This window comes from Belonocnema kinseyi, chromosome 3 (genome assembly GCF_010883055.1).
Source record: "Belonocnema kinseyi isolate 2016_QV_RU_SX_M_011 chromosome 3, B_treatae_v1, whole genome shotgun sequence".
Lineage (NCBI taxonomy): Eukaryota > Metazoa > Arthropoda > Insecta > Hymenoptera > Cynipidae > Belonocnema > Belonocnema kinseyi.
The window spans coordinates 42713984-42729994 of record NC_046659.1 but is presented as its reverse complement, the minus strand read 5'-3'; the positions used below and the strand labels follow the sequence as shown (position 1 = coordinate 42729994).

At 36.6% G+C, this 16011-nt stretch overlaps 1 protein-coding gene across 2 annotated transcripts in view; it reads left to right on the top strand.

Moving 5' to 3' along the window:
* The window catches only part of LOC117169009 (ecto-NOX disulfide-thiol exchanger 2), a 91383-nt gene that overhangs the window by 52263 nt on the left and 23109 nt on the right, over nt 1-16011 (top strand). For both annotated transcript variants that reach the window (XM_033355061.1, XM_033355060.1), the window contains exons 5-6: nt 4054-4248; nt 5837-6020. In XM_033355061.1, the coding sequence (XP_033210952.1) occupies nt 4054-4248; nt 5837-6020 (379 nt within the window). The remainder of the gene's footprint in view (nt 1-4053; nt 4249-5836; nt 6021-16011) is intronic.

The following is a 16011-nucleotide window of genomic DNA, read 5'->3' as shown; positions in this document are numbered from 1 at the left end:
CGTGGGTAAATTTTAGATTTTCGAAACATTTAACGACAAAAAAACATTCGCTCCAACCAGAAGAGGTCGAAGTATTTTGGAGAGAAGTCTACGAAGTGCAGTGTAGACTGGACGGAGACTCAGAGAACATAAATAGCTTTATGAAGCAATAAGTATTAAGATGTATGAAGAACTATTCAGTTCCGGTACCAGATGGTATCAAGACTTTCTGATGGAAGAAGTTTCCTTCAACCCATCAGCCTCTCGCCCGAATTTTCACCTCACATTTAAAGTCGGAAGAGTCAATTCTGAAGTGGTTGGTAGAAGGGCGCACAGTACTCCTGCCGAAAACAGGAAACTTAGCTGATCCGAAGAATTACAGGTTAATCACTTGTCTGGGCACTGTATAAGATATTCACAGCTATCCTAAATGACAGAGTTGTTCGGACAATCGGCGTGTAGCAAGAAATTTATGAACAGCGCGGCTTAAAGAAAGGCGTAGCAAGATGTCGGGAGAACCTGCTTATCATTACATGTTTCTGCAAAGATGCAGCATTCTACGAGCGTGACCTATCGATAGCCAGGATTGATTAACGGAAAGCTTTCGATTCAGCCTATCTGTTTTTTGGAAAGCTTAAAGGTCCATTCGCAAATCGTGAGGTGCATAGAGATTGATGCTGCTTTGGAAAACAAGATTTACTATCTCATCTGGAAAAGAGTTTGTGACAACTAACAACGTCACCTTTCAGAGAGGTGATTTTCAGGACGACACTATGAGCTCACTCCTCTTTTGTCGCACATTATTGTTACTATCTCTAGCACTTCGCCATTCCCAGGGGTACTTTTGCTGCTAACCTGCAAATCGAAAGCACAAGGTCACTCATGTATTTTACATGGATGATCTTAAGCTCTATGCTAAATATAAAAAGCAACTACATCTAGCTCTAGGGATTGTCGAACGATATACTAAGGAAATTGGAATGGAATTTGGGGTTAGACAAATGCGCCAAGGTTTATTTTAAGCGGGGAAAACCTAATGGCATCCATGAAGACCTTGAACTCGTCGATAGAAGCGCTATATGACACCTTTGTACTGGAGAGACTTATACATACCTGGGCGTGCCGCAGAGCCGCATTCAGGATGTGACATCTATAAACGACACATTTCAAAGCAGAGACAAACATTTCATTCGGCAGATTTGGTCTTCCGAACTGTCGGTGAGGAACAAAGGATCTGCAACGAACATGCTTGTCGTCCCGTTAGTACTTTATTAATTTGGAGTGGTTCTATGGGCGAAGGACGAGCTTACACCCTTTTATATCGGTACACGAAAAGTTACAAACATGAATAAAAGCATGCACCTTAAGTCTTTTGTCCCGCGATTCTACATCTCACGCGTTCAAGGTGGTCGATGAATATTGAATCTTGAATGTCTTCACAACAGGATTATTCTGGGTACAGCACATAGAGTCGCAAATGGAAGGACCATCAAGAGTGTCAAGAGTGAGCAGAATGTATCAAATCTTATCTATCTCGAGTACTCACTCCGGAAAGGCGGGATCAAGAAAGCACAGGAGAAAAACTTCCGTAAACAGCTCCTCGATAAGAGGATGCATGAAATCTGCCACAGAAATGTGGAGAACCAGTCAATTTCGTACGAGCTAACGTTTGCTTTCCTTAAATCACCCGGATTGAAGACGAGCTTGGAGGGTTTAATTTTGGCATGTTAAGACGGTGTCATTTCCACCATAACATACCGTCGCCACATTTGTGAGCCAACACATTCCTGATGAAAGCTGCATTGTAAATTTTATTCAGAATCGTCAATAATAGGAGAATTGACTTGAAATCCAACATTTCTCTTCACAATTATCTATTAAATACAAATTTATAATCACTTTTCAAATATCACCCCCATAGTCTGTTTAATGGGGTTAAAAACCCATGAGTACAAAATACTACTGCTTTCTGTTGATAATTAGATGTTTATGTACATTTTTTCAACATTGTATTGTTTTTAGCAATTTTTTCTTAGAGTAGAGTTAGAAAGTCGGGGTTTTTCACGAATTTCTCAACACACTTCGAGATTTTTATTTAGAGTGGGGTAATAATTAATTCTATTTAAGAAGCATAATTGTTCAAACAATTTATCATTGTAATAATAATTCATTCATTAACGCTCAAGTATAGAACCCACTGAATAAAAATTCTGACAAAATTCAGAAATTATGTTTAGTTATTTAACGATCGATTTTTGCAATAACGGGTTTTAAAATTTTTTATAATTATGTCAGTTTTGATTGAGTATGAGATCACTTTTCAATAATTCCATTGTTTTATTTAAATTAAGTTTGGGTTAAAATTCAATTTCCGCTAAAATAAAAACGATGAAAAATAGAACTAGGAGAAATGTTTGAATCCATTTAAATTTTATTCCATATTTAGTTTTTCTTATACGAATTTTTTTCAAATAATAGGTAAAAATATTTGATATCATAAAAAAATAGTAAAAAAAATATGTGTAATTTGCAAAAATCTTAAATCGATACAAAGGATTGTATTGAATATTCAGGGGCTTTCAAGGATCTAAATGGCTATAAAGAATTTCCAGAAGATTTAAGACATTTTATAGGATCTTCAATTATTTAAAAAGATTCAAGGCATTTCTAAATATTTTAAGCTATTTTAACAGATTACAAGGAAGCTCAAGATTTTACGAAAATTTAAAGGGGCTTCAAAGAGTTTGTGCGATTTCGAAATATTTGAAGATCAGATTTAAATGATGAGCATGAGTGAATTTCAGTCATTCTTTCGATAAATGTTCCCATGAGAGACGACTTTGAATGAAGCCGCCTGTTCTATTGCGCATGCGTCCTCAAATACTTTAGACATTTATTAGTTTAAACTTTGAAATTTCTGAAAATTTTGTTGAATTCATGAAAATTTTGAAAAATGTTAATTTTTGAAATTTACCATCATTTTGAGGTTTGAAATTTTTTAGAAAATGTATGAAAATTGTTGTAAATTTTGGTAATTAATTGAAATTTTTTTGTTTGAAAATTTTTAAGGTTTATCAAAATTTTGATTTCGATTCCAGAAATTTTTGATTTTATCCCTTACCAAGGCTTTTTCAGTTCTGTGAGCCCTCAACTATCCAGGTTGTCAATCGTCAGCATTGGAAATGCCCAATTGAAAGTCGAATGATCAGCAGGCACGAGTTCACTTGCACTCTGCACCTACAGAAAGCACAAAAACGTCTTCGATATCATAAATTCAAGAAAATAAAACGGACGACACATTCAGGCAGTCCACATGACTCTGTCTTGTAGCGAAAATACAGAGTGGTGTGGACAGAACTACTTACGGCTGTAAGTACGTTCGTGTGGACAAATTGAATGGTTACTGTCAACAAACGAATCAGCATATTAAATGTAAATTTTCTTTGAATTAGTTACTGAGAGTTTTGTTTAAATAATTAATATTTAGAAAAAACTGCATCTTTCTAGCATTATTCTAGGAGAATATTGTTCTAAATAATAATAATAACTGTTTTAAACAATTATTTTTGTTAAATTTAAATAGTTAATGCCTCACCCTGACTGCAAAATTGAATAAAAGTCGAAAAATTCTGAAAAATCTCTGACTTTCTAACTCGTATTGGAAACAATAATAAATGGTTAAAAATGGATTTAAACATATAATTGTCTATAAAAAGTAATGTTTTATGTATTAGAAACAATTTGTATTTTTTTGAACAGTAAAGAAATCATAATTAACCTCAAAAACTCGCAAAACCCAATTTTTCACATATGAGGGTTTTTTGGGACTTTAAAGTAGACTTATGGCGGCTTATGACAAGACGTTCAAGTAAAATTCTTATTTTTAAGAGAGAACACTTATTAAATATCTGATATAATTTAAATATAAGCCTGATATGAAATGGCTTCAGTCTAGACTAGTTTAAAATTTAGAAGAACTTATGCATCTCTTAAAAAAACAGGTAGTCTGCATATTAGTTGTTTAACTGCTCATTTGATAAATAATTCCTTCAAAAAATAATTGCAATGCAACAGGCCAGAGATGATCAGTACGAATGGGAGTGCAGGCAGCGACAGCTTCAAAGAGAACAACGCCACAGGGAAAGGGTAGAAAAGGAAAGACAAAGACCTCCTTCTAGTCCACCACCCGTTGTGCATTATACAGATCACGAGGCATCGAATGTCTGTGAAAAGATTAAACAGGATGACACATTTATGAAAGCAGTGCAGGTTGATAAACCTTCCTTCATTTCTAATTACAAAATCTATCTATAATTAAAATAAGAACCCTTATATCACACTTAAAGGATAGTTGTACATAACTAGATAACCATCATTATTTAGAAAATGCGTCAGTAGCAGTATTGAGTATGTTCTTCAATAAAAGGATCTTGTTACTAGTTACAGTTACTTTTTGATAAAAGTTACTGATTACAGTTATAGTTACTGACTTAAGTAACTCAAAATCAAAGTTTCTTTAAAAGTTACTTTTTTTATGAAGAAATGAAAGTTCTGATTTTAATAAACAAATATTATGTATGTTTGATAGTTTTTATAACTTTATTCTTAAAAATAACATAAATCCCAATAAACATTTAATTAAAGGCATATCTTAAGTTCTTATAAACTTTTAAGAGCAGTTATTCCTCAAAGGTTATTAAAAATAAGTTACATGGTACAGAAAAAACGAGGAAAATCGGAACTAACGTATGTTACAAGAAACTTGTTTAAAAAATTAATAGAGTTACACTAAAATTTTGATTTTTTGAGAACAGACTAATTGTATTGCATCACACATTTGTTATTCTTATTCATCATCCCCATACCTCGGGAACGAGTTTTTATTTTGGTAAAAAATTGAAGATTAATTGCTGCCGAAAGCTTATTTTCAAAACCTCTGAAATTATAGCCTCAAAGTTCTTGGACGATTTACTCGGAATTGGCTAACTTTTTTAAGATCATTTTTAAAATCATCTACTTTCTCGAAAATGGATACCTTTAACTAATCAAACTCTTTTGGCCTCAATTCAGCAACCCTAAGGAAAATTTGCGGTTTACGTATTTCCATAAAGGACCCCGCAGCAAATGTACATGAAATGGCTTTCAGTCGATTTTGATTAAACTTCTTAAAATTGTAGTTCTCAATGTCTCGATCAAAAGTGTTATGAGGCACAAAGTCCGAAAATGGACAGTTTTCGAGTTATAGGGGGTTAAACATCCAACCCTTTTAAGAAACATTGCCAAATATCTTGAAAACTGCAGCTCTGAGAAAAAAATGTTCTCTATGAAAGTTATTGGGCTCTAACGGCGAAATGCAAAGAAAGTCATGGCCTTAAGACACAGGTCATTTTTCAAGGTCATTCAATGTCAACTTGTCATTTTCTGCTAATATTTAGCTAATAAAGACAAGATATGAAGAGGAAATCAATATGGAACCCATAAAGCCAGCATGTTGTCAACATTTAGCCAATGAAGGCATGAAATGAGCTTGACTTAGACAATATCCGGCCAATGAAGGCAAGTCATGAGTGCGATTTAGTCATTATCTAGCCAATGAAGTTTAACCCTCTATAACTCGAAAACTGTCCATTTTTTGACTTTGTACCCCATGCTCAAATGCAGCCACCGATTTTCAGTAGGGAACACTTCAACTTGCAGGTGGACTTTTGTTTTCCCTTTAGATGTTGATTTAGATTTTACAGAAGGTTTTTTTGCTCTTCTGAAAAATTCTTTTTTTTTTGGTAATCTAGTTCCGTACTGCCATTCTTTATTTATGAAATATTAGTTGTATGATTTAAAAGTTAAATAATTTATCCAGGTTGTCGTTACTTGGCTTGAGCGTGGAGACTGTACGAAAAGAAATGCAAACACCTTTTACTCGATGATCCAATCAACGAATTCACACGTTCGCCGACTGCTTTCGGAAAAAGCTCTATATGAAGAAGAACTCCAGAAAGCGAAGGAACTTATGAAGGGCAGAATGCAAGGAGTCCTCATACAATGTATGTTTTACAACTTTTTTATAATCTTAACTTAGCTCAAGAACTGTACATCTTTACCATGTATGCTAACCCATATCAGCGTACGTATTGGGTTTTCTGGTAAGTGTCACCTATTGCAAGACGTCAAGCAGTTCTATCCTTTGGACAGTCAGCGCGTCACAATTTGACTTATTTTTCTTCGGGCGACGCTTGTCCCTTTGATTCAACCCAAATTGGTATTTTCTATTTTACATTCTTTATATTTACTCTTCATATTCTTCATTATCTGCGAATTAGAAATATTTTAAAATCTTAGGGAAGCTTCAAGTACGTTTCTTCATTTTTCCGGTATATTCAAAGGAATATCATTATTTTAAGTTTTGAAATTGCAAAGAAATGCACGTTGCATGAGACTTGGACATTTAGTAAAGAAATATAATTTCAGAACGAAGTTTTATATTTTTAGTTAAGGCCATGTAATAATTAACCGCCTTTTTACCTTAGCGAATTTATTTTGCAAAATATCATGCCTACGTGAAATGATATATTTAGTTGAAAATTCGAAAAATTAAATCAAGAATGTTTATCTGATTCTAGATATTCACAATTAAAAAAAAATGTTTTGTGGGCGACAGTACAGAAGCATAGAAACTCATAAAAACTGAGAGACCGTCAGATGGCACTATATTTGGGTCCATCTCAATGCTTGACGTCCCTCGTCATGATTGCGTTGGATTCAGTTCATCTATAGTAAAATCTATCGCAGTCGCACTTTTACAATATCGAACCTTACCTTGCTTCGCCATACTTCGCAAAATGAAAAATAGAAATGGTCGCAATACTCATGTGCAAGAACATTTTGAAGAATACTAAAGTGATAAAAAGTGATAAGCAGAGGACCACGGTGTACGAAAACAGTTACATACCAAACTGGTGAGACGAAACATGAGCAGATAATGGGCTATCGAGAACCAGGCATTTCTGCTTATTACATCTCATCACTTTCAGTTTCATTTGAGTGAGAATATTAATTTTAAATTAAGTTATCTACAAATAATCTGGATATTATCACAGTAATATTGATTATGAAGGTTACACTACCGGAGATCATCAAAGTGGCGAAAAATGTGTCTTTAAATCTACTGCCAGTAAAATAAAATAAAATAATATGCGTTGAAAATTAAAAATGAAGAAATGTTATTTTAACCTAATTATAACATTTTCGGACCGTGAAACCTTCTTTATTACTTTTAATTTCATTTCCCAAATTTTCAATTTGATATCTCATTTCGTTGGCTAGAAATTTCGTTAAGGTAGGAATCGGGCAAGTATTACATGGCCAGAAATTAAGTTAATTCTTAGGAATGTTAAAACTACTCAAATTCCTATGTTTTTTACTTTGAGTTAAAGGTGTTAAAAGTAGGTACGTTAAGCTGATTTAACCACATCTTCGAATCGAGTTGAAACCTATAGTATAATTAAGGGCTCATTTAATGCTCATTTAATGCTCCACTATTTAAAAAAATGGGGGTTATGCTAGCTTAACGTTAAGCTGACGTAACCTCATGTGAAATAAACGTTTAATCTAGTTCTATCGTGTCACATAGTTGAAGGCTCATTTAATGCTCTCCAAAATCACCAACAGTTATTTTCCAAAAGCCACTCCTAATACTGAAAAACCGCCCTTAATATAAATTATGCACAAATTGTAAATCTGATCATATTATAATTAAGGGCTCATTTAATGCCCTATTTCCAAATTTAATGTTCCACTATTTGAAAAAACGGATATTACGCTAGCTTAATCTTAAGCTGACGGAACCCTATGTGAAATAAACGTTTAATTGAGTTCTATCGTACTACATCATTAAAGGCTCATTTAGTGCTCTACAAAACCATTAAAAATTATTTTCCAAAAGCCACGCCTAATAATGAAAAACGACCCTTAATATAAATTATGCACAAATTGTAAATCTGATCATACCATAATTAAGGGTTTAATATAAATTATTCACAAATTGTAAATCTGTCCATATCACATTTGAGGGCTCATTAAAGGTTAATTTTATGCCTTTTAAACAATTATAATTCTCTGCTTTTGAAAAATAGGGATTATGCTGGCTAAACGCTAAGGCGATACGCGAAAATAAGGAAAGTATTGACTCCTAACTTTTTTTAATACCGCATTTTGTCTAAATTTCAACTATTGAGATCAATCATTTTCACCGAAAATCCTTACAGATTTTAATTATATCTACGTCTCTTACTGGTTCGAATTTAGAGATTAATTAAGGGCTCACTTATTATTAAAAACCAGGTGTTAAGCTGGCTTAACGGTGAGCTGATGTAACTTCCGTTTAAAAAAAAAATAGTGGAGCATTAAATTTGGCAGTGGGACATTAAATGAGAATTAAATGAGTCTTTAATTATAGTATGGTCAGATTTACAATTTGTGAATAATTTATATTAAGGGTGGTTTTTCAGTATTAGGGGTGAGGTTTGGAAAATAATTTTTCGTGGTTTTGGAGAGCATTAAATGTGTCTTTAATTATGTGATAGGACAGAACTCGATTCAACGTGTATTTCCCATAGGGTTCCATCAACTTAACGTTAAGCTAGCATAACCCCCGGTTTAAACAAGAATAGTGAAGAATTAAATTTGGCAATAGGGCATTAAATGAGCATTAAATGAGCCCTTAATTATAGTATGGTCAGATTTATCATTTTTGCTTAATTTATTTTAAGGGCGGTTTTTCAGTAATAGGGGTGGCTTTTGGAAAATAATTTTTGGTGGTTGTGGAAAGCATTAAATGAGCCTTGAATTATGTGATACGATAGAACTCGATTAAATGTTTATTTCCCATAGGGTTCCGTCAAGCTAGCGTAACCCCCGGTTTTTTTTAAACAGTGGAGCATTAAATTGGGCAATGGGGCATTAAATGAGCATTAAATGAGCCTTTAATTATAGTATGGTCAGATTTACAGTTTGTGCATAATTTATATTAAGGGCGGGTTTTAAGTATTGGGGGTGGCTTTTGGAAAATAATTTTTGGTGGTTTAGGAGAGCATTAAATGAGCCTTCAATTATGTGATACGATAGAACTCGATTAAACGTTTATTTCACATGGGGTTCCATCAGCTTAACGTTAAGCTAGCGTAACCCCCGGATTTTTGAAAATAGTAGAGAATTAAATTTGGCAATGGGGCATTAAATGACCATTAAATGAGCCCTTAATAATGTGATATGACAGAACTCGATTTAACGTTTATTTCCCATAGGGTTCCGTCAACTTAAAGTTAAGCTAGCGTAACCCCCGGTTTAAACAAAAATAGTGAAGCATTAAATTTAGCAATATGGCATTAAATAAGCCTTTAATTATAGTATGATCAGATTTACAATTTTTTTTAAATTTATATTAAAGGCGGGTTTTCAGTATTAGGGGTGGCTTTTGGAAAATAATTTGTTGTGGTTTTGGGGAGCATTAAATGAGCCTTCAATTATGTGATACGATAGAACTCGATTTAACATTGATTTTCAACTCGATTCGAAGATGTGGTTACATCAGCTTAACATACCTGTTGAAAGTTTATAACGATACTTGAATCTTCTTGCGAAGATGTTATGTGTTAATCACATTTAATTCCTGCTCCAAAAGGTTTCACCCGCCTACTTACCGATCGTCCAGGAAGTTTTTTTCAATAGAAACATGTATTCAATCAAACCACTTTTTAAGCTGCTGACAGTATAAAACGGACGAATGAATAGGATGAATAGATGCATATTTTAAGGTCCTTCATAGTGTCTTTACTTTATGCCTTAGATCGCTAGACTTGTGGATCTTGGTTGCATATTAGGAGTGCCCAATAGTGAACGCGCAATGATATGCAGTTGGCAATATTTGTCCTTACTTTTCTTACGACTTCTGATTTTTCTCCAACATGTTCAATAGTATGTCATCACACTATTCTACAAAAGAGGAGAAACGACAGATGGAGAAAGAAAAGTAGGGACAAATTTGTCCAATTTTATATCGTCACGTGTGCACTGTTGGGCACTTTTGTTGTATAGGTTGACTGCAAGTTCTAGCTAAGTGGAGAAGCAATGTCGATGATGTAGACTTTAAACTCTGAAATGTATCTATAGAAATACATTCATTTTGTTAAGAGTCCTAGGTTTAGGGCAAGTTGTTGATGTTTAATGCCTGCCACACCATTATGTCTGTGCTTATATTCACTTTGAGCCATTGCGCGACAACCATCTATAATGTGCTGAATAGATTATCCATACAATCGGTACCTGTCAACCATGTATTCGTGTAACATGTGCTTGCGTCAATTGCTGATGCCGGCAACTCTGCCCTTAATCGCAAATGACGAATTCTTCCGTTTCTGGTAACAGGATGCTCTTTTCAAGCAAAATATTCGATACTTTAACGTTGACTTCATGTTGATTCAACAAGTTGCCGTATCCGCCGTGCAGATCTTTCTTTCTCTATTGCGCCTCAAATTGCTCAATGCTTTGTTATCTAATATTCAAAACCTCTTCTAAGGAACAATTCAAGGACGTATAATCGGTATGCACTTTACAGACGGTTCTGTAAATAGCAACATTTCGCTTCATGTCACAGTAGTCTCACAACTGTACAACTTACGATTCATACAGTTGTTTAACATATAAAATGTTCCTACCCCCTCTCGGTCGTGGTGGGACTATCCTTTTAATCATTACCTTGAAGGGCGTTCTTTGATAATTGCTGAGTCCATAAGAGTAGCGAAGAGTTAATACGTTAGGGACAGCAGCACCTCTGGGGCAAGTCATTTAAAAAATATAAAATTAAGTATACGCTTTCGTTTTCTCTTTGAATATAATTTTTTTACTCCAATGAACCTTAACTAATCGCTCTCTGTATTTGATTTCAGACCTCTCAGTGTAGCGCAGAATGTCATTCAATGTTCGCGTATTAATTAGCTCAGATTCCATGAAGTGGGTGTTTCGTCAACTCTGCCGCGTTTCCTGCACTCTGCCGCTGAGTTCAGCCCCATTCTGTGTATGTGATCGTTTAAGTGGTTGTGCTCTGTAAGCATTTTAAGCACTATTCTAAGGTCTTTCTTGAGCCCAGGATGGCTTTCGGCAACCTTGAGGTTTTTCCTCGTATTATTTGCTGCGCCGCTCTTTGCCAGAGGGTTCAATTTTTTGTTTGGCTTGATCCCTGTATGACCAGGAACCCATGTGAGCGTCCGCCGGAAAGATGGTGGCATGCTGCCCAAGCTGGATCCCTATCCCTCTCTTTCGAGCCACCATTTGCTGTCCATGTATCCTTACCTGAGATGCAGACGCAGAAAGTCCTAGTGAAGTTTAAGCGTTTTTTTTAATTTTTACTTATCTCATTTCTAGGATTGGCAGTGTGCTAATATCACCTAAGAGCCTGTTGTTTCTAGTCCCTTAAGTCCATCTCCTTGCTTTTGTCAGGCGGTTCAATATGCTATTTACGTCTCAACTTGAAAAAGTTTATACTTTTTTTGTGAAAATTACTAGACTGTCTTTCTGAATGACCCTGAGCTCTGAGCTGTCCCATGAAAGGTCTTGAAGCGCAGCGCCAACCTAATTCACTACAATTCACCACAGAAATGCTGACATGACACCCCTCAGTGGCATCCGCGAGGCGCAATTCCCCGTAGTTCGTATCGCCTCTGACGTTGCATGCGTCCTATCTAGCTTTCTAGTTGTTCTATCACGCCACACCTTAAAGCCTGGCGACAGATGATTTCCAGAGGGGTGTTGCTAAAGGCATCCTCCCTCTGTGCCTAAGAAGGTCCTCATAACATACCTTCACTGTTGCTGGCGCTCAATTTTGCCATGCCAGCATGGATCACAGTTTCCACAAAGTAGCCTGCCTGAAAGGCCTCCTGTATATCGGACAGTCTAAAAGCACCTCAACCTCGTTTTTTCGGTGAATAGAATTAAATCAAGAACCTCATTCCTGTTTATAATCTGGAATGTGGAAGTATCACCACGATTAAGAGTCTCCAACTCAGTACCCGGTAGGTATTCAATAAAATCTCTTCCTCTGCCGTTGCTGTTTGTGCTCCCTACACTGTATGGTGAGAGTTTGCATGACAGCCTAGAAAGGGAATATTGTTATCCTAAAAGTGCTGAACTAGAGCCTTTACCTCTATAAGAAATGCGAGCGCCTCAGCATCGCTCGAGAAGTAAGCCGAAGCTCCTGCCCCTGAGACTCACCTTCATAACGTCGTGGTGCCTGCAACAGATCTTAGGATCAATCCTAATCCGTTCACTGTATATCCAGGGTTCTTGGATTAGGATACGCCCCGCCTGCATCACAGCCATAAACCTGGTTAAAAGTGTTGAGGCTCCATTTCTGTGGTGTAAATTAATTTGCGCCGCGGAGATTCCTGTCTTAGCTATTGATAGGCTACTTCGGGGAGTTTCCGGAAGGGACCCTAGCCGCCCCTAGATAGGGTTGGTAATCCACAGCCGCGATGGCTCTGGATGGACACTTAAGCTAGAATCCAACCCTTTCCCTCGGGTCAGATTTCCTGCCTGTTGGAATATACCTTCCAAGGATCGGTTCGTAGAGTACTGTTCTGAAAGCTCAGGTGCCCTAGAACGGTTGATGGATCCTCGAGGGTGCCGGGAATCAATACGCTCGCTCTGCGGTACCTTTAGAGACACTCCATCTCCTTGATTTTCAGATTTAGACCCCCCTTGAGCCTAAACGCTAATACCCTCTCCACTTTTGGAGTTAGGCAGGTTTCAGAATAACCCGACGCAAAGAAATTTTTCTGAATGCTCTTGTTAACCACCTGCGCGAAAGCAAGGTCCTATTTTCGAGAGCTTTCTGATGTTTGGGCTTCCTGTTTAAGGGAGTCTCTTTGGATACCTTCTTTCTCTTGCCCGCATAACGAGCCTGAAGCCTGTTAGCCCTCACTATTATAATTAACTGTTTCTGTCAACCATTTTGGTCTCACGATTAGCTATGAAAATAAAGAAGACCCCCTCCAGATCCCTGTTTGCAGTGGGCGGGTTTTCATACTATGGGATTGGACCTGGTATCTTAGCGTCTCCGTTAAAACCCCTAACTTGTGACTCCGACGTGTCCGCCTTGACTGAGGGGGGCACGTCGGTGTGGCCTGCTATTCCCGGATGCTTTGCTATTACCCCTAGAGAAATCGCTCCTTAGTTTAGGTTCCATAGACTAGAGTCCGTCAGCTCTCCAGAGCGGCTATACCTTGCGATGCAGTCCCTCTGGTTTACCTATTGCAGATCTATAGTCCGATGAGACCCTTAAAACATCCCATCAGCTACTAGGTGACGTCATCCCCAGAAATAGTTTTTTATGAAATTTATGCTAAGTTGGATAGGATGGCAATCGAAAATTTAACTTAATTTATAATATCCCTGACAGTTATTATGAATAATATTATAGTCTCTAACCAAAGATACAAAATTCACTGTGTTATGTTTTGTCATAGTTTGTATAAAGGTTTTATTAAGGATTTACAACAAACAAGTTATAAAAAATGTATTAAAATCAATTAATTGAAAGTTCAGAATATTATAAATTGTAATTTTTTATAAGTTTTCAAACTACTCAAAGTACTTTCTTTTACGAAAAGAAACTACTTGTCACGTCAAGTAGTATTTTCGAGATTATTTGGAAGAGTGTGCATGCGCAGGCAGGTCACAGAATTAAATTTAAAACTGCTTATTCTACGGATCGTATGTTAGTATTTAAGACAGAACGGATTATAATATAATAAAACAACAATTTGCGTAAACTTAACGGAATAATTTGAAATTTTATTGTTATATTTAGTGCAGTAGGCCGTTACGTTTAGCAATTTACTGGCTATTCTTAAAAGCAGGAATTTTATTTAAAAAGGCCGGCATATTTTACTTATTGGGAGATGGCAAGTATAAACTTTTTTTTTTAATTCAGATACATTGTTCTAAAATTGAGAATTTAATTGGCATATAATAATTAATAAATTATTAAATTGATAAACTTCAATTAAAATAATGCAAAATATATCAATCTTTAATTGTTCAGGGGTAATTTTTATTTATAATCATTCACAAATAACAAAATTTCTAATCAATAATTAATCGAAATATAAATAATTTTAATGATAACATCCAAATTATCTTTTTGAAATTAAATTTATGTAATTTTTCGCCATATTCTTGTACAGTCGAACCTCAGACACTGTCACCCATCGGGATCGGACCTGTCGGACACTGTAAGAGCACGTGGTCTAACCCTTCAGCCAATCGGCGTCGAGGTACAGAATTATATCCTAGCCAGAATTCATGCAATTCAAGCATGGGTATATCTTATACTAGAAAAGTAAAATATTTGATCCTCTAAGAGCAGTATTGCCGAGCGAGAAAAATGTATTGCTTAACCGCAAACGATGAGAAATTTTGAACTTATTTTTCTTTGCGCTGGAAGGACTTATACATACCTGAGCGTGCCACAGAGCCGCATTCAGGATGTGACATCTATAAAGGATACTCTCCGAAGCAGATACAAACGTCTCATCCGGCAGATTTGGTCTTCCAAACTGTCGGCGAGGAACAAAGGATCTGCAACGAACATGCTTGCCGTCCCGGTAGTACTTTATTCATTTGGAGTAGTTCCATGGACGAAGAACGAGCTCAGATTCCATGATATCGGGACAAGAAAGGTTATGCACATGAACAAAGGCATGCATCTTAATTCTTCCGTTCCGCGACTGTACATCTCATGCCGTCAAGGTCATCGCGGAATATTTAGTCCTTAATGTCTTCACAACAGGATTATTCTGGGTACAGCACATAGAGTCGCAAATGGAAGAGAATCTCTTCTTAAAATGGTCTGGAATCACGAAGAAGTGGGCAAAGGAGTGTTTCTGTACAAAGCATCGGAGGAGGCTGCTGAAACTTCAGTATTAGGGGTGAGCAAAATGCATAAAATCTTATCTATCTCGAGTACTCACTCCTGAAAGCCCCGATTAAGAAAGTACAAGAGAAAAACTTTCGTGTACAGCTCCTCGATAAGAGGATGCACGGTATCTTCCACAGAAATGTGGAGGATCAGTCAATGTCGTTTGAGCTAACGTTTGCTTTCCTTAAATCGTCCGGATTGAAGATTGAAGATCGCCACATTTCGAGACAAGACATTCCGGATGATAGCTGCAGGGCGTGTCATGCACACCCTTTGCATTTAGCTCACATACTATCTAGTTGTCCAATTCATGCGGGAACGACCTACATCCAAAGGCACAATGCGGCACTAAGAGTGCTTTATTACCATCTCTGTCACTCTTACGGCATTAACCTTAATATCGCTCCTCTAAATGCTCCTAGGGAAATCCAGTCAATTGTCGAGAATGGGAAGTGCCGCATATACTGGATCTTTATATTCTCGACAATTGTTTCTGTTGCACATTCGAGGCCAGACGTGGTTCTTTTTTACTTCGAGAAGTGAACCATGTTCGTTATCGAATTTTCGGCACCAGCTGACAAAAACATCATAGCCAAGGAGAATGAAAAGAAAGAGAGGTATAGATACCTTATAAGGGAGTTACGACGATTGTACCAGGAATATTCTTTTAAACTAATCGTCCGTATCATCGGCGCTCTTGGAGGTAGTCCTTGGATCACTCAGTTTTCTCAGGGTGTACAAAACTTTTGCCGGATCGTCGAATTGATTTCTTTACAGACTGTAACCACCTATCTCACGGTCGTGAGACGTGGTTGTGGCTGAAATTTTACCACGATTGCGCTGGGAGCGGGTGCAATTTTTCAGATTAGCACCCGTTCCCGGCGAAATCCTGCGGTTGTCCTTATGACAAATTTTTAGTATATATATTTGTAGTAAGTGCGGTTGAAAGCAATCGAAAACACAGGGCTTCCGACAATTGGTTGGTCAACAATGTCGACCACCCTAGAGTTAGGGGAACCAATGAAGATGGAATCAATACCATGGATCGGCAGAATCTCGGGACT